Below are 22,756 nucleotides of genomic sequence, written 5' to 3'. Positions count from 1 at the left end.
AGAATCTAGGAGTTGGAGATTCTGAAGCTTAACGAAAATTATCTTTGGAAGAGGCCATACGTGCGGAATGAGTGCTAGGCCATTACAAGTTTTGCACTTAGGTACTTAGGAAATGGAGCCAGGAACGACAGCATGTGTGCGTCCATGGCAGCGAGCACACGGATGGGCAGGCAGGCAGAGGCTGCACTTCTCTTCTTGGAAAGCAAAGCTAAAATTGTCATCCGAGGCGACTCGATAAGTTCTGTGGAAGCACTTAGAGGACTCAGAGTACAGTAACCCCTGTGCTAGGAGTTAAACGCCAAAAACTAAGCTTACAACCCAAGGAACTTCACAGAGGTATGAAGTTATGGCAGTCTTCATGTTAAGACAGCAGACCATCGTGCCAGAGGCTCACTTAAACTTTTAAATAGAAGTGTTATTGCTTAAATATGCCACTGATGGAAAGAAGGGAAGCTCACAAAAACTCATTTTTTCCAGCCTCCTAGCCACACCACAAAAGAAGATGGTCTGTGAGCGACACAGCATCCACCACTGGGAGAAGATGGAAGGCCCTCTCTTGAAAGCGCACCGTGCCGCTAAGTGCAAGATCTCCTCTGGCTGCCGAGGGGGACAGGGAGGGAAGCCTAAGGGTCGGCACATGAGCTCCCGGAAGAGGGAACCTCCTCCTGGCGGCTTGTTTCTGTGAAGCACTTTCTGCTAACACATGGAGGGCACGGCGTGGGCCGGGGAAGTCCACGCGGCACAGAGACCTCAGCCGGAGCTGAAGAGGCAGTTGCTGTCATGGCTCATGCAGACGTGCTTTTAGAGGACACTCAACACCGTGCCCGCGCTCTGTACCCAGGTTTAGCCCAAGACAACCCTCCTTCCCGGCTAACTTGGCTCAATCAACAGACTGCACAAGCTCTCGCTTGCAGCACTAGGACTGACACTCGGGGCATCACCCGGACCAGAGACTAAGAAATGGCTCTGTTAGAAGAGGGCACAGCACCCACCAAGCCCAGGCTCTCCAGACCTGCCCAGCATCCCCCACTGTTTCAGCAGGCCACAACTTCAAGGGGTTCTTGGTCAGGACGGAGGGTGAGCCATGAAAACTCATGTGAGACTTTTGAAAGGTGGGGGAGAAGGAAGAAGGGAGGAAGCGGAAGTGACTTCAGTCAGGGAAATGTGAACACTAACTGACGACAGTCACAGAATGCAAGAGTTTCAGTCTTTGAACTTGACACTGTGACCTGTGAACCACAGCAGCAACAATGACTTTCCTCTGAAAATTGACATTTTAATCACACATAAAGGCTGACTAAAGTCCAGTCACCAGATTAAACCTTTTCAAACATTTGTCCAGAACCTGAGGAAAAGCCTTTGTGAAGAGCCCCATTTTCTTCACAGAAGAGGAAGAAGGGTGACACTTGGCCACTGTGTGCTCTACTTTGAGAAACTCAGCTCATGGCCGGCTTCCAGTACGGGCTGTTAAGAGAGCCATGGATCAGGACAAAATTCTTAGCTGGTCCCTATAGTTACCAGTCCCACCACACTGAAGGGATTTTCAAAACAGTTTAAGGGAAGGGCAAAAGGAAAACAAAACAAAACAAAAAAAGCCCAGAAAAAACACTCTCCTGAAAAGCACGGAGAAGCAGTAAGCCAGATGCCAAATAAAGCCTGATGAATAGAAAGGAGGCTGGGAATACAGCATGGTGTGTTATCCAGACCGTGGGGCCACGAATGCAGCCCAGTCAGCCAAGAAAGAGCAAGCAGGATCGCTCCAAACAGCTCTTCACTCTCCAACCCTCCCCTCAAAGCAGATACAAGATGACGATACTTTTGATCCCCAAGCAGAACATCCTCCTCACAGGCATTTGGTGGGGCGCCACATTCACACGGCCTTATCCCCACCTCAGAAAGCACCTCCCACATGAAGTGTTACTATATAGTGAGATCTTCCGCTTAGGTCTAACCACCGCAGGACCAAAGAGAGTTTCAGATCTTGATTTAAAATTAAGCCTTACGCTTAAGTATTTAACGACAATGGTAATACAACTGGTTTCCTTTTAAATAACAGAGCGAAAGGCACTTGCACAGTACCTTTCTTCACAGGATCCGAGTGTTTGTCCAGGTATTATACAGGTGTTAATGCTCTCGCAGGAGATGAGCATTACCCTGGTTGGTAGAAGTAGCACCTTGGGAACACACATTTATTCTGCCCTTCAGCCACCAACGACATTCCGCCCTCAAAGGAAACGATGCATCCACACAGGACAGAGGACCAACCTCTTCAAAAGACGAGGCTGAATAACCTCCACCACGCAGAGGTTTAAGAAGTTTCACGGGCCGATGGCAGAACTAAATTCACTGGCCACAGAGCCCAGAAACACATCCAGGTGAGCTACCATGAGGAAAACTTGGCTCTGGATGCTGCGCCTATTCACAATGATCACCCACGAAGGAAACACTTCCCTCAACCTTCAAAAGGCAGCCTTCAAACAGCAGCGTGTTCAAATAACCCATACAAAAATGACACAGTTTAAGCTGTACACAGGCCTGTACAAGGGCTGCAACCTAAATCGAACTCAAGTTCCTCTCTCGATCTGTGGAATGGTTTCAAAAGCGTTGTTCAGATCTGTGAACCACATTAACCACCATTCTGTTTTTATGACCTCATGGAGTTGTTGCAAGATGTAGCACCCAGCACCCCTCTCTGTCACACGAAGGCAGGCACAGGGCTGGGAGTTTTTAAGCTGTTATCACATCCTCACCCATTCACTAAAGCCAAATACCTCAGCGCCTGCTTTCTAAATTCCAGGGGGCAATTGCCAGATTTCCCCAAGCTGCACAAGACAAGAAAATAATCAATTTTTTCCATCCGTTCTTCCAATGTTTTTCCTAAAAGTCACTGCCTCCAAGAGAGGAAAGATTTTCTGCCTGTATGTTTCCTTCTGCTCCTCTTCCAGGCCTTTGGACTTTCCCACATCACATACACGGGCAAGAGACAATAGTTGCATGTTGTCTGGAAAATGGGATTCGAAGCGAGCTCTTCCTTTTAATTACACACCTCTCTGGTAACGCAGCAGCAGTGCTCCAAATCTGGAAAGCTGCCACGGGCTGTATTAGATAATAAACTGGGTGATCCTTCTCAGAGTCCAGCAACTTCTCCTTGGTCAGGCTTAATTATATTTTAAAACAGTTCTCTGGCTTCTGGCTTTCTTCAGCCTCTCCAGGGAGGCTCTTAGCAGTGGTCAGCTCAAGCAGGGCTGTGGACAGAACAGCCCCGCACACACTGCACTCTGCATAGCAGATCCAACTAATTCCAGAAAGCAGATCCAAGCCGTCTACCCTCGACTCTGCCCAGGGCACAGCAAAGAGCATGGGGCAGAAACAGCTCGGCCCCACCAAGTGTCCAGCCCAAACCAGCTCCGGAGTGAGGAGCAAAGACTGTCTGGTCCATAATAGCGCTGCAAGACCGAAGCAGCCACTACATGATCTGGCACCATTTGTTCTCCATGTGCTGCAAGCTAGAGAAGTGAAACATCTCTTTCAGAGGTTGCTCAAGTCGGCCCTAGCCACCCTGGTTTCATAGGGTGAAACAGGAAGAGAATTTTTGCAGAAAACTCTGCCCACAGCACTGAGGTCTGACCAGAAGCAGGTGTCCAGCTGCCTCAAGGCAGCACGTTGTTTCACGTGCTCAGCATTTGGCAGTCTGGCCTGTGGGAACTGAATCATCCAACCCAAAGGTACTCACTTGGCTGCTGCTGATGGCCGGAGATCTCCAGAACCCCTTTGCTCCTCCATACCTCTCAAAATACTCCAAAGATACTGCTTGCCCGAGCCAAGCACAACACAAGAGAGACATGCCTGGGTCAAGTATTTGGTTTCTGGACACGCATGCAGCATAGCATAGGCGCTCTCCCAGCACCACAAGCTCCCCTACCGCTACCCTGGGCTTCCTCCACTGCTTTGGTCAAAGGCTGTTGCTGATAGCCCATGAGGATCATTTCTGCTCTTCAATGAGGCACCACGTCTGCCGAACACTGCTCAGAGGCACTGTTCTTACTAAGTCCTCCAGTGAGTCCAGCCCTTTCCGTTTCAGACGGATGGACAGGGACCATTGGCAGACACATGCCCCCAAACCTCCCGCAGAGGTTACTGCTTTGGCACCGGGGCAACTGGCACTGGGGCCAGCTCTCCTTTCACTTTCCAACACAAGGGCTCTGTTCAGCTTCCCCAAACGCTGCCAGGGAAAGGAGAGGGAGAGGAAGCTACAGGGGTGTCAGTTTATTTACACACCAGCAGGACAACAGAACTACTTTAAAACCTTATCGCAGTTTCTTTCTTATTTGTTAACACAGTTGAGGTTTAGAATTGCTTCCTCTCTTCCTCTCAAGCACCGTCCCAAGCTCCTTTTTAGCATGCTAAGAAAACGCAGCGCCTGCCAAACTTTTGGTTCAGCCTCGCGCTTGTTTTTGCCAACACACCCCCTGACCTCAATTCAGTGCAAAGCAAATGATAGGCAAATGAGCGTGAGGAGCCGAACGACCCTTGCATACTAACCAGCTGGCACAAGCACGTCACCACGGATCCCACGCCAGGCACTTGTCTCAGGCTAGAGGCTACCTGCAAGCTAGAGCACCTGCACGACTTGGCCTGCACAGGGCTCGGCCACCTGCCATCAAGCTGTCTCTGAGCAACTTCTGACTTTTAAACGCCAACTGCAGAAGCATCGCTAGCATAAGGCAGCGACCAGCGCCCCTCCCCAGAGGAAAATGCAAGTTTTGCTGTTCACCACATCTGCTAACTGTTACATCTAGAATTCCCCGTGACCACAAGTTTAAATGAAGGTGTGAAAGCTACAGGGGCCATGGTTCAATGAGGGCCCAACTGGCCAGCCCCTCCGAAAGCATCATTAACTGCAACAAAGTGGTTCCTATCAAATCTTAATAACAAAGGTAAACGGAAAACTCAGCCTTGAGACATCTAGTGCAATGAGAACAAGGTAATCATGGAAGGACACCAACCCACCCTAAGAAGGAAGCAGGGATTCATTCTCAAACTCTCCCCAGACACGTGGGTGGACACGCACTATCAGCTGCGCTCACTGTGGGTGGAAGAGGCACCTTGTGGTTGCCAGCAGCCTGCCAGCCAGTGCGGAAGGCACCGCAGGGAGCCACCCAACCTGCTGCTTGTCACTGCGGGCAAACCAGGCCAGGCGACAAGCTTGCTGTGCTGGGCTGCTTCCTTGCTGCCCATGCAAGGGCACAGTCCTTGCAGGCTCATCCTGCTGCTGCTGCATAGCACAGACCTCCTCCTGCAGCATCTTCTGCTGCTCCTCAAGCCACAGTGTGCGTCTTTCGAGGTGACTGGAAATGTGCCAATCCAGGCTGAGGCTTTTTTAGAGAAATCTTTCAGAAATACCCTGGGAAAATTAGGCTCCTAGGAGTACGCTGCACCTACAATTCATGGAGAAACCTCTGTACAAAATGCTTCCATTAAAACTCAAGTAAAAGCATAGCCCCAGCTCTCTCACGCTGTGAGAAGGTGGTCAAAAGAAGACCACGTACAACGCAAAAAACGCTCCCTACCTCTCCCTGAAAGAAGCTGGAGGAAATCCTTGCTGAAGTTTCCAGGGAACTAATGCTATCAGGATGCTTCCTGGTTAGGGTAGGGGTAGGCATCAAAAGCCGCGGCAAGGAAAGAGGAAGGACCTAGTATTCCTCTTGGACCCGAAGTTTACAGATCAGCAGTTGTTCTGTAAACGCGACACACACAGCAGCGAGTGAGCGAGCTCAGGAACAATAGCAGAGCAAAGTCCTCGCACATCCTTCCGGCCAGCCCCACTGTCACCTAGGCAGCTATTCTTCCCTTGCATCTATACCAGATGACTTCTGCGACAAGAATGACAGGAAATTAGGACAAGAAGGAAAGAAAAAGCCCCTGGATAAGCATGATAACTTGGGAGAAACAACACAAGGAGAACGCCATGAGTCCGCAGTCCGGCACTTTCTAGAGGAGACTACGGATGTCTAGCCCGTCACTTTAAAGGAGAAAGAAACAGTTAAAAAAAAAATAGGACTGTCCTGCATTCATCTTGTACCTGGCAATCTACCAGGTATCAATTAATTTCAGTCAGAGCTTGTCATCTTCCCCTTGCTCGATACTACACCGACGAAAATGGCAAAGCCGTAAGGTAGCCTCAAGTGAGCCTAAGATCAGGCTGGATTCGACCTCTCCTGATGACACGAAGCAACAAGCCCTACGTGTCTTGATGGCGGGGCTTTCCGCAGGAGGGTCACGGGGCAGCTCCACAATTGCTTCATCTACCCGTGGGAAAGACTAAAAGCAGCCGCAGCGCACAGGCAGGCAGAGCTGTCGGCGCCCAACGCGGCCGCGTCCCGAGCAACTCTGCCGCCATCGGCGCCTCGCCACTCGCCTCACTGGGCTCCCTCACCCTCCTGGCTATGATTCTTGATGCAAGAGTGAAAAAACCAGCCAGATTCCTCGCAAACGCTTGCCAAATGGGCACCTCTTGTCCGTGAGAGCAGCAGACCCGTTAGGCAGGCAGTTTTCTGGGGACTCGGCTGTTGCTGGGTGGGGCTGGGGCTCGATCCTGAGCCGACCAACTGCCTCCTCCAGCACTGCCAACACCCGGAGAGGACGCTTCCAGCAGCACAACACACCCTTTCAGGAATAAAACGATAAAATAAAAAACTATTTTTGGCCAGACTTTCCCCCTTTTGGCGCTCACCAACACAACGGCTCAGGGCTCTCTTTCCGAGGTCTTCGCCAGCGGAACGAGATGTCCCCGACCTAGAACTACGGAAAGTGCTGAGAAACAGCAAGTTCGCAACCACCCGCCTGGCCAGCGCTGCTGCACAGAGTGTCTGCACCAAGGAGCGGGCCAAGGTGGCAGCAGGGGCACCCGCTGCCCGCGGGAGGCGGCAGCAGCTTCGCCTCCAGTTCTGCGTGCTGTTTTCATCAGGGCTCTGAGTATCCAAGAGAGAGACGAGAAGAGAGCAGGCGCAAGGAGCGAGCGCTTCTCTGTCGCAGGGTGGTTATAGCCAGGACAAATCTACTGATCGCATCGCACAAACCAGGAGACACGGGGTTGTCGCTACGTTCACCACACGATCTCAATGAATTATCTTGTGAAAAGCTTTCCCTGCGAAGCAAGCCTGTTGAGGTAGATAACACCCGCAATCCCCAGGAACACCCAAGCCCAGGCGTGACACTCCGGACCAGCTCCGTGTCCCGAGGCACTGCTGCCTGGGAGCAGAAGCAGCCCAGAGAGCCCAGGTTTCACACACCGTTCAGCTCTCCAACGCAAAAACAATGCGTGCCCAGCACCTCTCCTCCCTCCACCTCACATCCTCCCTCGCACACTAACGCGCGCTGACTTCCTAACCGCCAGCAGCACCAAACCCGGTCCCCTCTGCCCAGCTCCTCCGTGGGGCAGGGAAGCGGAGCTGCCCTGGTTTGGAAACAGGAGATGGCGGGGAGGGTGGGGAAAAAAAAAAAAAAAATCTATCTATAACACCATATTTATACATGCACAAAAATATATATACACACATACATGCATGCTTGCACACACACATTTATTTATATATTTTATATATAAAGGAGGCTACTCCCATCGGTCTTAGAGGATGTAGCTTTGGGGTTTATATATGCATGTATATATACATACACACATTATACATATAAAAATATACACACATACATCCACATATTTAGCGAAACATACCTATATATATTTTAAAACGAGAGAAAAAAAAAATCAAGCTACATCCGCAGGCCATATCTGATTTGGAAAAAATAAATAAAATAAATAAAAGGGGGGAAAGGGCTAAGCAGAGGGGTAAGGCCGAGCCCCGCGCGCCGCGCCGCGCGCCCTCCCGCCGGGGCCGGGGCTCACCCAGAAGATGAAGTTGAAGACGAAGAGGAGGTATTTGATGCACTTGGTGCAGCCTTCCACCCCCATGGCGGCTCCCGCTCCGCTGCTGCTGCTGCGGCCGCTGCTGCTGCTGCTGCGCCGGGGCTGGGGGGGCGCGGGCGGAGATAACGCGGCGCCGCCGCCCGCGCCGCCCCCGGCTCCTCCTCCTGCTCCCGCTCCTCCTGCTCCTCCTGCTGCTGCTGCTGCTGCTCCGCGGGGCGGCGGCGCCGCGCTGGAGGGGCAGGAGCGCTAGGGCAAAAAGTAGAAATAAAAATGTGTTAAAAAGTGTTTCCAAATATACATTTTTAATAGATCTCAGGTTAGTTTTTAATCCAGAAAAGCATTTCCTCACTCCTTCCCCAAGGCGTCTATTTTCCAAGCTTGGATCTTACCAACGCTTTTGCCTATTTTGGGGGGTTTTGTTTGTTTTTGTTTCTTGTTTCTTTTATTGATTTTATCCCCCCCCCCCCCCCTTTCTTTTTGGCAACACTCCATACCAGCACTCAGCAGAGCTGCTCAGCATCGCCGTCTCAGTTACTGGGTCACACGAGCATCGAGGGGATTTCCACCCAAAGAGATTCGGGTCACGCATGCTGACAGCCCACGTAAGCCCAGCGTAATATGGTTTAGAAATTTCAGCTGAACTAACTAACTAAAGTAAACCAACAAAAGCCAGACAGCACAAGCAGCGTGAAATTTCCCTGCTGTCCCCTGGCGAAAGCACAGTCCTGCCCCCTGCCCTATCCCCAGCCCTGCAACATGCCCAAGCGCCACGACCCTCTGCCAGGTGCTCACCTAAACGGGCTTCTTTGCGGTGTAGCGTGCGGATTCCCGAGTCACAGTGAGAGAAAGGCAGCAATCAGCAGCGCCAGCAGGGGCTGGGGCCTTTCCATAGCGAACGTTCCAACATCCATGGTGCAGCAGCAGCCTTGGGATGCTCGGAGGGGCACCATGTGCCCTAGCGAATTTCTTGGCCAAGGAGATGAGGCAACTGGATCAGAGCCCCACAGGCCATCAGGAGCTGACCTCGGCACAGATGCTGTTTGCTTGGTTGCTGCTTGCACAATCCTAACCGGAGAACGAACTCATTTCTTGCCTGGACACATTCTTCTAACCAAAGCATTTTGAGTACCAGATTTGGAGTCTGGAACTTGCAGGCTGTGAATGCATCCATAATTCCCGAATGTAGGAATTCGATCTGTGAGCTGAGCAAACATTTTCCAGACACGGAGATGGAAGATGAGTCAGTGCAGTTCCAAAATCCTCCCATCACTCTCATGGCTGAATTGTTTCAGGACTCTGTCTTGCCCCTTGAACTTTCCTTCATGTTTTTTTCTTTTCTTTTTTTTTTTAACCACCGATTAACAGCCCATTAATTGCTCTCTACAGAAGGGGGAGCAGAGGCGCCCAGAAAGCAGCCAGTTCCCCAATTACTGGGGCTGAATACCTCCCGCGTTGCCTTTGTCTCGGCTCTGCGTTGGCTCATTCAACCCTGCCAGGGAGCCCGAGGTTTGCAAGGCTGTCCGTGCACACAGCTGCTATCCCAAATTATCCGTACAACCCACCCAATACTGGTGACAGCATCCTGCACAGCTCCTCCTCATCAGCGCAGAGGAGAAGTGGAGGGGGCGCGAGACCCAAGCAGCTCCCTTACTGCACCACAGGATTCCACAAAGTCCTTTTTCCTGCACAAATCACCAGCTCCATCAGGAAAGGAGCTGGCATGGATGTGATTAAAGCATCTCCAGTGGCAAAGAGAGGAAGCAATCAGAGCGACCACTTGGATGAGATACCTAACGGGCCCTTCAAGGAGCCCGAAGGAGCTGTGTGAGTATGGCTTAAATCGTGGGCTATTCCTAAGATAATCACCGGGCCAGATTTCCCAGCATACCCACTAGCAGCAAGAGAGAAGATAAATTACATGCAGAGACCAGCCCGATTAAGCCATCTGCATCACCTTCATCTTTTCCAGCTACAAATATGAAACAAAAACATCCTCCTCAACAGTCAAGGAGTTTGAAGATATGGGTTGACTGCAAAAAGGCAGTTCACAGTGCAAAAGAGCTAGGCAGATACAGTGGACAAAGTGCCTATAGCAGGAGGAGTTTAACAGTTGTATTTTGATTTTGGATTCCCAAGAGCACCATAAATACATAACTCAGTAGCATTGCCTCGCGGAGCCCATGTGAACCCAGGAACTTCCCATGTATGTAGACGGCTGTTTCCAAAAATATGCAAAACCTCAAACTCCCAGAGGCACAATTTTGGAAAGTCTGTGAAAGGGAGAGGAAAGATCCAATTGTAAAGCATTAAGAACATAAATCAAATGTCTAGTGAAGAAGGTTTCAGTATGGAGAGACATTCTTGGATTGGCTTTTAGGTGTGAGACAGGCAGCAACCCCAGCCCTGATCACAGCCACAAATTTTGCATTTAAACTGTTTCAAGGGAGCTTAGACTTTGTTGTTGTTCTTGCCTTCTTTCACTTCATTTCCCTATACCAGCGAAAAAAAGAAAGCAAATTGGCAAAGATGAAATAAACTTTTCATGCACTTTGAAAAATTCTATTAATAAATAATTCAGTTTAGAGCTGCCCTAGTCCTATATATGGGATCTTTCTTTAGTCTATGGCTGAGCCATGTTGTCCACAGCTCCAGCAACAGATCTCCACTCTGATGGCAAAAACCAGAAGGGAAGAGAGAGCAGCACAGTCCCCTCACCATACATGCTGATCAAGTCCTCAGTTATGGGCTAAAATCTCATGGGTCTGAGCTGCGGTCACACATCTGGCCATGACAACAAAGCCCTTGCTGAAACTCGCCAGGGGAAAACGTTTTCAAGCTTTGTCCAAAATTTAGATACATATTTTTAAATAGCTCAGTAGGGTATGCTTAAAAACTTTGACCTTAATGTACAGAAATAAATCATGGCAAAGCATCAAAATAACATACACCGTTTCCCATGATTGAATGCGATTTCAGCTGTTGAATATTTGTGCCATACGTTGTTGCAGCACTTACTGTACAACCGACATGGCACCAAAAATGTAACCAAAAATGCAACCTCTCCGCCTGGCCGCTTCAGTTCAAGCCTGCAGCAACACACCGTGCTAGTGCATATTTGCATACGCTCAAGTCAGCTGCAGGCAAGTTCACAAAAGTATGCAAAAGAAACTACCCATCTTGAAAGGCTCGTACCACCGAGACTGTGGGAACCTTAAACCAGGGTCTAAGTCAAACACAAGCAAACAACAACATGGAAAAAAAAAAAAAATCCAACCCTCAACCCAAGATCAGAACCCCAAACTAACCCACGGAAATTTGCAATTGCTTCTTTAAACGGAGCAAAGGAGCGGTGACCAGAGATGTCCGCAGTGTTTTTCCTCTGTCTCCTGCCTCTTTTTTTTTTTGGATGCTGTTTATAAAAGCGAGTGTCATGCTTGTGGGTTTCAGCATAGCTGACATCTATGGGTATGAGTCACTGGGTCTGCCAAAGCAAACATGAGCTGAGCTGCCTCCCGAGGATGCGTTCCCAAGGCAGAGACCCTCTCCATGCACCGCAGGGACCTTGGGGTGTCCTGCTACACGGGGGGCAGATCCTCTGCAGCCCTTCCAGTGGGTTAAAAAAGGGAAAAAAAAAAAAAGAAAAACAGGGAGGTTGGGGATGTTCTTCCCCTTGGTCCGGAGCATGGCTGGCTCGGTGGGTGCAAAGCAGTTATCCTCACACTTAGCACTAAATTAAACGCCATAGCGTCGAGGTTACACTTGGTGCCCCCAGGGAACTGGGGAGCTGGGGGGAAGCTCCTCTCTGCCCACGCTGATGGGATCCCGGCTCCATCCGGAGCTGTGGTTGCACATCTTCGCTTCCCGTGGCTTTTCCTCCCTCTCTTCCTTCCACCCTCCCTCCCAGCTAGCGCAGAAGATACCACTGCCAAACATCCCATTACAAAAATATCCAGCTAAAACACACGTTATTTTGTGGGTGAAGCACTAGCTGGGTCTTATTGCCTCATCTTATTTTCTGTGAAAAATATGAGACATGGACTAATTTCCTGGCCAGAGAACAGCACACGACAGAGCAGGGACCTGCGGCGGGGCCTTACGTTGCTGCTGGGGCGAGCTGCACAGCCTGGACCTGCGCTGCTGTGCAGGGAAAGCTCCATCACCTCAGGAGCGACTGCACTAGAGACGTTCAAGTACACCTGATTACTTAGTGACGCAAAAGATCAAGAGAAAACCAGCCCTTTGCATTGCAGGCAGCGACCTGTCCAGCAACAGCACCTCGGCGCCATCCCAAATATCCCCCGAGCAGCCGGCGGAGTGAAGGAGGATAGAGACATTGCTAGAGCAGAGGAAACCAAGGGCTAGTATGGGCAGCCCTACCTCTTCAGATACTGCTTTCATTTGAAATGAAAATATAAAAGAAGTTTCATATGCAGATCCAAGAATTTCCAGAAACAGCTTTTTGTCCTCCGGAGGGAGTGACCAAAGGCGGGTTGGAAAATTCCCTTGTCCCACTCTGCAAATCCAGCTACAGCATCATTTTAGCACAGGGGCTTGTGCTTTTTCTTTCCTTTCCCTCTCTCTTTTTTTTTTTTTTTTAAGCCTTTTTGAGGGTTGAGGCTAGCAGAAACCTGTAGCTGCGCCTGAAGTTTCTGTTTCTAATAAACTTGGCAAATGCTTCCCGCCTGCGCAGCCTGTCTCTCTGCCATATTTAAATATTTATATCAACGTATCTATGGTGATGGATAAAGTTATATAATGAGAAGGAGGAGGGCATAGGGAGGGTGCTGGGGAGAAACAGCATCAGCTCCTCCTGAAGCGCTTGGCCCAGGTAGCAAGGCGGCCTGCAGAAGCAGAAGAGATTCAAGGACACCAGAGGTCCCTAGGAACCTCCAGGAATTCCCAAGGCGGTTTCCCAGCGCAGGGCGGGCTCTCCTCCCTCTCACCAGCTCCTGCTTTCTCAGCGGAAGGCGAACGCTCGTGTTTCTCCCTGCGTGCAGGGCCGAGCCGCAGCTGGGCCTGGCTGCGTTTCTGCAGGAGGCTTCACTCCCGCCTCGGCCGGGCGAGAGGAGGAGCCCGAGCCGCCAGCGAGGCCACAGAGCCGCTATTGTATAATCAATGTATAATTCATTAGCAGGAGAAGGCAGGCTAGAAGGGAATCGCTTATTGCTAACGTAACGCGGCCAAGAAGAAAACGAGCACATCCACAGGCGAGAGGCTGTACTTAACGGTTAGACGACAGAGCCCTCAGTCGTGCTGAAGGTAGATACGGGGGCAGGGGTGGAACTGAACAGCACCTGGAGCACAAGAACGTGTTTCGTTTGGAAATTTCTGTGTTTCCAGGTCCGGCGTATGCCTTTGGCTCGTTGCTCCCTGTCAGGGGATGAGCAGTTGGCACGAAGGGGCCTTGCTGTCCCCATGGGGCCAGCCAAGGTGCCTCTCTGTGGGCTCTGCGCTGGGAGCTCCAGGAAGAGCAGAGCAACCTGGAGCACAGTCAGCACTGGCCTCATCCGCAGGCCTGTAACCAGTCACGGGTTTGGCAGCCGCTTCCCAGAGCTGTAAAACACGCACTACATGTATTTTTCCAAAACAGCCTCTGCCTCCAGCGTTCCTCGTCGGCTCCCCTCCTTCCTCCTGCACTTCACCCCCCGCATCCTACCTGATGCAACATCTCTCGACCTTCAACTGCAGAAGCTGAAGTTTCCTGAGGGCACCATCTACCTCTGGCTGAATTTCTCGAGGAAAATGACAGCAGGCTGATTTTGAAAACACATTGTCTCTGCACCTGTTAGAAAACATCCATATCAATCAAGATCTATCAGGATTTTTTTTTTTTTTTTTTTTTTTTTTTAAAAAAAACACTCTATGTTTAGAGATGCTGTTTTAGATGACAGGACATGGCTTCCTTGACACCCCCATGGTGCAGAAGTCCACCCCAAACTGCCAGATTATAACCCTCCAAAGACAACTTGGTTATAACCCTTCAAAGTCACCCCCGCCATCCCTCAATGACTAGGAGGGCCTCAGGAGAACAGGCACTTCCAGTCATGCTGTGAGAAGCAACTACATTTTCTAGCCCAACTCTTCCTTCAAGAAAGGAACGTCCATGCTCCAGACCTGTTAGTTCCTCAGGGAATAAGTCTGGTGCAGGTCACATTGTGGCCACTGCCACAGGCATGAGGACTGCAGTTCTACACTGAGAAATATATATATATCATAATATAAAAATATGCACACACAGACACATATATATATCAAGGCTTGGAACTTACCTGCTTTTCTGAAGTTCCAGTGATAACAAATGACTCCAGAAACAAGAGGAAGGAAAGGGGTTTTGAGTCCTTTCACATTTATTTATCACAGACAGGCGATTCCTGCCCATACTCACCACTTTACAGCAAAATTTGGTGTGGGTAGGAGGAGCATCTAGGGCTGTTAATCATAATGTTAAGCAAAAGGCATCTTTTATCTTATTGGACTTTAAAGGAGCATTCAGCAAATAATAGAGAATATTTGATCAATGTCCAATTTTTGGTATGGCAGAATATCATTAGTTTTACATCCAGACAGTGCTACAAAAGGGGAAAGTAAGACCTGAACACCCACTGTTTAAAAAATGGAAGCACCAAAAAAGCCCTTATCAAACCCTTCTTCCAGTTTCCAAGGAAAATGTTAGCGAATCCTTTTATACAAACGCCCTGCTCTTTTATTCATTGCTCAAATGCGTCTTTAAGCTTGGTTTCCTGCCTCCGCTCGTGCAGGGCATGACTGCTCTCACATCATCCAGTTGCTGGTGGCGGGAGGCAGATGAGGTCAGTGACAAGCGGTGGCCAAAGGGCTGCTCCGCGCGTTGGGTTCCTCTTCTTTGGAGGCTCGATGCGGTCATCGCCGTCGCGGCTGCTGGGCGCGCGCCAGCTGCATGGGGCGCATCTCCGCCCAGCACCGCAGGCGGTGCCCATGGCTTCTCTTTGCTCACACACCCCAGCGAGCCAGACAGAAATGGGGAAAGAAGGACGGCCTTGCGGGAGGAACTCGCTTTTATTGAAACAACCATGAGTCACAGGAGGGGCCAACTCGCCCACAGAATGGCAACGGCGTTAGCCTTGACTGCAACAGCTAGAGCTCACCATGGAGAGCTGGTTTCCATAGGTAAAAGCCACAGTGAAGGAAAACTTCATGAAGTTGCTATTACTTCAAAAACCGTTTCACGGAGATATAGTTCCTGTCAGAAAATCTGCTGTAAATTATATAGCTACTGCAATTATGCTTTTCAGGTGAGAAGTGGTTCTACCTCTTTGTAAAAAGGGCAAAGCACAACAAGAAGCCATCAGATTAGCCAGGCTAAAAAGCTGAGTTCTTCAGTTGATTGAGATTTTCCAAATTCCAATTTAACCTCATTATCAATAAAGATGTACAATGAGGATGTGGAGTTAGAGGTACTATTGCCAACCTGGCTGGAGACCAGTCCCATTCTCTTACAGATTTTAAACACAAATCCTGCACTTTGATCAAAGTCCTCTCATATTTCACAGTCTGTCTGGTTGACGAAGAAAGATAAATAAGCAACTAAGGCAATACATTGAACAAAACAATATAATATTGATTCTACATCAAGCCCCAGGAGATGGGCTGAATCCTAAGACTCAAAAACAGCATGTACAGCTTCAAGAAAGACATGATATGCCCTTTTTCTGGTTGCACATTTTAGAATTCATGCATTGCTTTCTGTTTTTTTTTTTCCTACTTTATACCGAGAACTCTGTAATATTTGAAATTAGAGAAAAATTAGAAAAAAAACAAATCAATGGCAGTTGGATGCCTATATATATATAAATATGATTAGAAATTTGCCCAAAGTCAATAATGACTAGCATCCAGGTTGGAGAACACATTTCCCATTAGCAGAGCCACACTTAGTGTAAACCTATTTGTTGACAGCAAAAATTTTGTCCTGGGCTGCAATCCAAAGCCATCTTCCTAGAAATGTTATATCTTTTGGGGTCACAAACTGCTCAGATGAGAATGCAAGAGAAATCTGAACGAGGCAGATTAGTTCAGACTGTGGCTTTGGCTTGCTGGGCTTTTGCTTCTCTGCTTTTTTTAAATATAGTTTTGTTTTTTTTTTTTCCTTTTTCTTAACGTCCTGACGCAGAGGCTGTTTGCTTCTCGATCACTGAGCTACAGCCACATATTCAGTGTGGCGACCTGCATCCCTGAGCCCGCGTGCATGCATCCCTTCATCCTTGTCCATTTTCCAAGAAGATGTGGCACTGCTGCTCCATAAATCATCATCCGGAGTGGGCAGTTTGCAACGCACAGCGCTTAGAGGTGCTGGAAAGGGAAACATGGAACCTGAATAATGGTGACGTGTCCTCAAGCAACACCACCTTGGATGATTTTGCAGACGATTTCAGGCAGCTTCCCAGGCCAAGAGTTGGCTCTACCTACCAGGGAAGTCAGGTTGACAGATTCCTACCTTTCTTGCAGAGTGTATTTGCCTTTCCGGTCAAGATTGTTGCTGAAGTGGATGGAGAAGCAGAGGAAGGAAGTTAGAATCATCCCATAAACCTAAAAGCAAATAAATGAAATGCACAAATAATTAAATATTGAGCTGACTATGATGCTCCAGCTGCTTGAAAAGAAATATTGCCTGTTATTTCGCTTGGAAGTTCTGATTTTGTTAGGTATTAAAATGTCACATTTTTGTTAAGGGAGCTGTTTTTCAGTAAAATGGTGAACAACTTCAACATAACAAAGAAAAAAAGATGCGGTTAAAACATCTGATTGGAATTAGCACATCATGGCTCAAACTCAGGCCTAAAAATACCAAAAAAAATGAGAAGCAGCCAGGAAATTCAGATTTCAAATTTCTGCTGCAAAACATTCCTCTGGACAAGCAAGCCTATACCTCATAATAGCCTTTTGCAAGAATAAAATAGGGGGAAAAAATCATCAGATATTGCATGGGGTTAAAAAAAAATACAGAGAGAGAGAGAGAGAGAGAAAAAGAAAATACATGTGGACAATTCCAAAGCACCACGAAGACAGCACTGCTTCCTTTGCATTGTAAAACCCCCGTTATCAGACTGGTAGGCACAACCATGCTGCGGTGTCCGATCACCCATCTGGATTCACAAAGGCAACTCATCAAAGGTTCCAAGGCTGCGGGAAGCGTGACGAGGGCTGCGCAGCATGCGGGGCTGCCTTGGAGCGCGGCGCGCGCAGCTGCGGAGGGCGCATTGTTCGCGGGAAGGACGGGGACATCCGAGTGGTCGCCACGCGCTTCCCTCGCATCCGGCCGTGACAATGGCAAGGGGCTCAGGGAGGCTTCCTCCCGCGTGCGCTTCAAAAGGCGGTCGCCTTATCTGGCTATGGCATTTAAGCTGTGGGAAAAAACACGTTCCCACTTGAGAGCGGGAGCTCCCACAGCTGTAGCAACACAGCTGAAATGTCTCCTATGCCCAAGAAAAACGAGGGAGCAGCACCAGATATCCATAGGTGACTTCACACTGGACATCAAGGTATATCTCCTGGAGAAGAAAGAGCTCAGCTACACCAGAAGGAAATGAAGCTTTAATACTAAAGTTTTACATGAACTCAGGAGTTCTGTGCAAGTAGAAATATGCTAGATCAGCCTGCTACACATAATATTGCCTGATGGTTTTACCTAGTTTATTCCGAACAGTGTAAAAATGATAAGTCTTCATCTATGTTTTCTTTAGATGGTCTTCTCATCTATGCAAACTCCACTGACTAGTCATGCTGCTCTTGCACTATATTTAAATACACTAAATTCTCTGCAGATACCCACCTCTAACTTCACACATAGCAACTTGAGATAAATAACTCAGAGATGGTATTCCTGCCAACATTTTCTAATAGGAACGAGATAAAAGACAAACCCCTGTTTGATGAAGACAGGAGTTTGAAGAAGATAAGAGCCATTGGCTCAAGGCTCTCTGTTGTGCTCACACAGCATTTACAGAGCTAGGAATCTTTTGGGAGTATTAATCTGCAAGACTAAGGGCAAAGCTACCACTTTTCGATACCCTTGTACTATGCCAAGACAGAGAGTAGTGGTTAAAAATATAATAATTTCTAAATACATATTTAGTCAGAAAAAAATGGCCCAGAGGTATTACAGCAGAATAAAAACTAACTTCATGTTTACAACGCTAGTCTCCTGGATGACATTCTTTTCTGGCATATTTACTACATGCACAGGGCCCTTGCAGAGAGGCAATTAAAGCGTGATATATAACTGCGAAACAGTGGGCAGACATAGGAAAAGACTTGTTTTATGAGTGTGGAGAGCCACACTCATATGCCTGCACTCAGCTGCACTCAGCTGCCCACACCCACTTCCACACTGAAGGACATACTCCCATCACGGCACTTCTGTCCCCTTGCCTCCCTCTCTGCCCTCAAAACGATATGAATTCAGTACAGGAGGCAGCCAGGGAGCATTAGGCGAGAGGCAGCTCCGCGTTTCCCAGAAGACGGGGCTTTTCTGCATCTCCTACTCTGCACTTGCTGACAACTTTTTATCTGATCTCCGAGCACCTGTGCCCCGTGACGCAGCCTCCCTCACTTGCCAGGCGAAACCCACGTGAATGAAACTCAAACGCTGCTGCGGTCCCCTCCCACACGGCTGCCCCTTCCCATCCGTCATGCCTAGTTTGGGCAGAAGGGGAGTCCAGCGAGTCTATTTCTGCAGAGAAATCCCACCAGCTGGCAGCTGACACCCGCCGCCAGACAGGCCATGGATCTCTCCCAAATTCTGTGACAAAGTCACCTCCACATATTTCTCCGTCACTCAACTCTAAGCTCCAAAACCATCTGAGTCAGGCGTCTAAATCTTAGCTCCCTGAGGCTAACTTAGGATACAACTCCCCTCCTGAAGCCTGCCTCCCTGGGCTAAAAAAGCCAAGAACAGGCATAGCTACCACGAAACAGATGGAGATGGCCAGCAGCGCTGAGACAAAGCCCATGTGCTTCTTCAGGAAGTCCTGGATCTCTCGGAGGCAATCCTGAGACAAGAGAGAGACTGTGACAGGAGATAAGACAGAGACTGTGACAGCATACCAGCTGCTTTGGGAATATATCTGTATTTAATACGTAACTGCACTTAATGTAATCTCAAAAAAAAAAAAAAAAAAAAAAAAAGGATTGGGGGGGGAATAAAATTTAAGAAGTGAAATGAAAACATGGAAAAGCAGCACACCGTAACACAACATAGGTTCTTCAAAGATGCTATAGCTCAATTTTGCACAGTGTCATGAAAATTAATGGGTATTAATGCTAAGCATGCCAGTGACTCCACTGAAGACCAACTGGTCTACCAAGACAACCAGTAAGTCAGGGGAACCACTGAGAGGTGTAAGAGTATGGCCTTGGTTAAGTGTTTTGCTGAGCTGGGTGAGGGTGCTCATGGTGCCGCAGCATCAATGCCGAAGCGTGAACGCGTTACAACCATGAAATCCTGCGGTTCCACAGGTTGCAAAACACATCTCAGTGCTTGCTTCCCCCAGCCAGCAACCAGAGCAAATTCAAACCATTAGAAGCGGTGACTGGAGTCAAACACAGTGGCCACGTTTGTTGCTCTCTTCCTTCCTGTTATTTCATCTGAAGTCTACCCACTTTTGCGAATTTGTTCTTCAGGATACAGTGTTTTGAAACACTGCCCTGCAGGCTGACAAGTGCCTAAGCAGCACAGCATTGCATTAGCTCTTGACATCTTTGCGTAACAGGGATGCTTTTGTATAGCTGGAGCAACACGTTTTTGTTTTCCCTAGAACAATATACATACTGAAGCTGGCAGCTTTAGCTACTTTAATTCATTTGACCACTCCAATACAAAAAGAGAGGATGGAAATATACTTGATAAAGCTACTGCTGGACATAATTTCTTTTTCTTTTTTTTTTCTCCATTTTAAGCACATGTTCAATGATCTTGGAAAAGGGATTACAATTATTGTATGCACTTTCAACATTATGCTGCTAGGGGATATACTCTTTTAAGCCTCAGGAATTAGCACTGCATGGGGAGTCCGGCAGGGTTTGAGGCAGGTTTTGATGCCCTGCGATGCCACAATCTCTGCACGCGCAGGAGGCATGGAGGAAGGAGCGACTCTCTCCTTACCTCTTCCGCTGCCTTGGGGCGGCCTGGCGGGCACGTCCTGTGCTCGACATCTCCCGTCTCTCCGAAGGGGAGCGCTTCCCGCAGCACAGGAACTGAAAGAGAGCGGCTGTGTGGTTAGGCAATGCCCTGGGCAATGCCCTTCCCGGTGACGCCTGCAGCTGGCCACGTCCATGATGGGGACCCCTTCCACAACCCAGCTAAAGCAAGCGATTGGCGATGGCTGGGTATCTCTGCCCGCATCTCCTGAATGTGAGGGTGTGAATAATCCTGGGCCTCATTTTCCCCACGAGAAGCACTAACGCTCCTGGCTGTGTCTCTAAGGGGCCGCTGATGGCATTAGAATGTAAGTATTTGGCCTTACTGCAGTCTGAGAAGCACAGATGAAAGTAGCTTTGGAAAGCCCTTATTACATTGAATTAAAAAAATATTTGTGCAACTTCATCCCTTATCTATACCTGGCTGGGAGCATCAGAGAGGCATATATTCACTTTAGCATACCACAGATATGAAGGAACGAGACTTGACAAAAGCCTACCACGGCAGACAAAAATCAACTACAGTACGAAAGTCTTTAAGATCTTGCATCACAGCAACACTGCTTTCCTCCTACTGGTAATCCATTCAGTCAAACCTAGGAAGTGTCTAGAAAGCGAGAAGATGTTCCCCCTGCTCCTAAGGGAAAACAACACTGGTGGAAGACAAAACGGGCTCGCGCAACAGAAAAATACTCCAGAGCAAGGTTTTTGTGAAGTCTTACTGTTTCATGGATGGCAGTCAGTTCCTGCCTCCTAAAGCTGGAAGCATTCTTCCTCACCTCCTCGTACACAAAGTCATAGACGTCCATCATGCTGTCTTCCACCTGTGACAAAAGCAGAGATCTGTACACATAAAACAGCAACCACAGTCATCTGGGGAGGGAAGGGCACTCCTGCCACATCCCACGAGAAGCTTTCAGGTAGAGCAAAACAAGTCATGCAGGAGAGGAGGCTACTGCCATGCTGTTAAACCACCACCACGCCGAGCTGGAGCTAGTAGAGGATCTACCGTGCCTCAAGGAACACATACGACACCAAGTCCCACCAGAGGACAGTGATACTTCCCCGCAGCTGCACATGAACCGGCTCATACCACGCTCGCATTGTGCCGAGGTCTTGCCAGCTGACAGGAACAGGGCCTTTGACAAGCTTTGGATTTAGATCAAAGTAGTATTTGGATGACCAACATGCTTAGACTTTCTTGGCAAGGCAGGGACTACACCACTTCCCTGTCCTGCCAAGGCACTGTGAGAAGAGGTATTTGTGACTAAAATACGAAGGTGAGAACACCTCAGATGGATATCGTTATCCCGGTGAGGCTGGAGTTTCTCCAGAATAGAGTCAATTAAGTAACAGACTGTTTCAGTGGTAATTCAGATTCTAAGTATTTACCATAAAGGTGAGAACTGATGGCTTGATAAATCCTGGAATTTATCCAACTTTTGCTCAGGTTCCAAAGAAAGAGAAAAAAAAAAACCACAAGTGACAACTGTCTTCAGTACCAGGTATCAAAATCTCTCCTTCGTTTCCAGTCACTTTCTTACCAATATTGATCAGAGTGGAAGTAACATTTGGCTTTTAGAAAAGTCGATCAATAAGAGTGGGAGGCAGCATGGGGAGGAAAAAGTGCTCTTAGAGCAAACCCATCTCCCAGCAAGGCTTTTCAGTTAGGTCTTTAAGGGGCTGCACTTAGAAATTACTCTAACAAAAACACAACACTTTGACATCTTCTTAACACCTTGGAGGTGAATGCTCTATAGGAAGACCTGTGCGCTCTTTAGGAAGGACAGGCTAGGAAGAAGAGGTAGTGGAGTTGCTCTTTATGTGAGAGAGCAACTGGAATGCATGGAGCTCAACCTGGGGGTGGATGATGAACGAGTTGAGAGCTTGTGGGTAAAGGTTAAAGGGCAGGCTAACGTGAGAGACACTGTGGTAGGTGTCTGCTACAGGCCACCTGACCAGGATGAAGAAGCTGATGAGGCCTTCTATAATCAGCTGGATGTTGCCTCACAGTCACAGGCCCTGGTTCTCATGGGGGACTTCAACTACCCTGACATCAACTGGAAGGACAACACAGCCAGGCACAGTCATGGAAGTTCCTGCAGTGTGTTGACGATAACTTTGATGTTGGAGGAGCCAACAAGGAAAAAGTGGGCTACTGGACCTTGTGCTAACAAATAGAGAGGGACTTGTAGGAGATGTGAAGGTGAGGGGAGCCTTGGCTGCAATGACCATGAGTTGGTAGAGTTCAGGATCCAACGAGGAGGAGGCAGGGCTGTAAGCAGCCTTGCAACAATGGACTTCAGGAGGGCCAACTTTAGCCTCTTCAGAGGCCTCCTTGGAAAGATTCCATGGGCTAGAGCTCTAGAAGGAAGGGGGGCCCAAGAGAGCTGATTAGTTTTCAAGCGGCACTTCCTCCACGCCCAGCAACAGTGCATCCCTGTGTGTAAGAAGGGAGGCAGAGGGGGCAGGAGACCTGCGTGGATGAGCAAGGAGCTTGTGGCAATGCTCAAGCAGAAGGCAGCGGTATACAGAATGTGGAAAAAAGGACAGGTCCCCTGGGAGAAATACAGGAACATAGTCAGGGAATGCAGAGATGCGACAAGGAAAGCTAAGGCACGTTTGGAAGGCAATCTGGCAAGGGATGTTAAAAAATAA

At 48.6% G+C, this 22,756-nt stretch overlaps 2 protein-coding genes across 2 annotated transcripts in view; both read right to left on the bottom strand.

Moving 5' to 3' along the window:
• The window catches only part of CD81 (CD81 molecule), a 31,435-nt gene extending 23,400 nt beyond the window's left edge, over nt 1-8,035 (bottom strand). The window contains exon 1 of the mRNA XM_010224834.2: nt 7,904-8,035. Coding sequence (XP_010223136.1) covers nt 7,904-7,969 — 66 coding nt within the window. The 5' untranslated portion in view covers nt 7,970-8,035. The remainder of the gene's footprint in view (nt 1-7,903) is intronic.
• Nucleotides 8,036-16,393: 8,358 nt separating this feature from the next.
• The window catches only part of TSPAN32 (tetraspanin 32), a 29,904-nt gene continuing 23,541 nt past the window's right edge, over nt 16,394-22,756 (bottom strand). Inside the window, 5 exon segments of the mRNA XM_088525842.1 lie at nt 16,394-16,489; nt 18,868-18,951; nt 20,064-20,134; nt 20,137-20,155; nt 20,821-20,922. Coding sequence (XP_088381968.1) covers nt 16,394-16,489; nt 18,868-18,951; nt 20,064-20,134; nt 20,137-20,155; nt 20,821-20,922 — 372 coding nt within the window.

Source organism: Tinamus guttatus, unplaced genomic scaffold, assembly GCF_059628265.1.
Source record: "Tinamus guttatus ecotype Peru unplaced genomic scaffold, ASM5962826v1 Tinamus_guttatus_pri_ptg000240l, whole genome shotgun sequence".
In the NCBI taxonomy this organism is placed as follows: Eukaryota; Metazoa; Chordata; class Aves; order Tinamiformes; family Tinamidae; genus Tinamus; species Tinamus guttatus.
The sequence above is the reverse complement of the archived record's forward strand: the minus strand, read 5'-3'. Positions and strand labels throughout refer to the sequence as shown.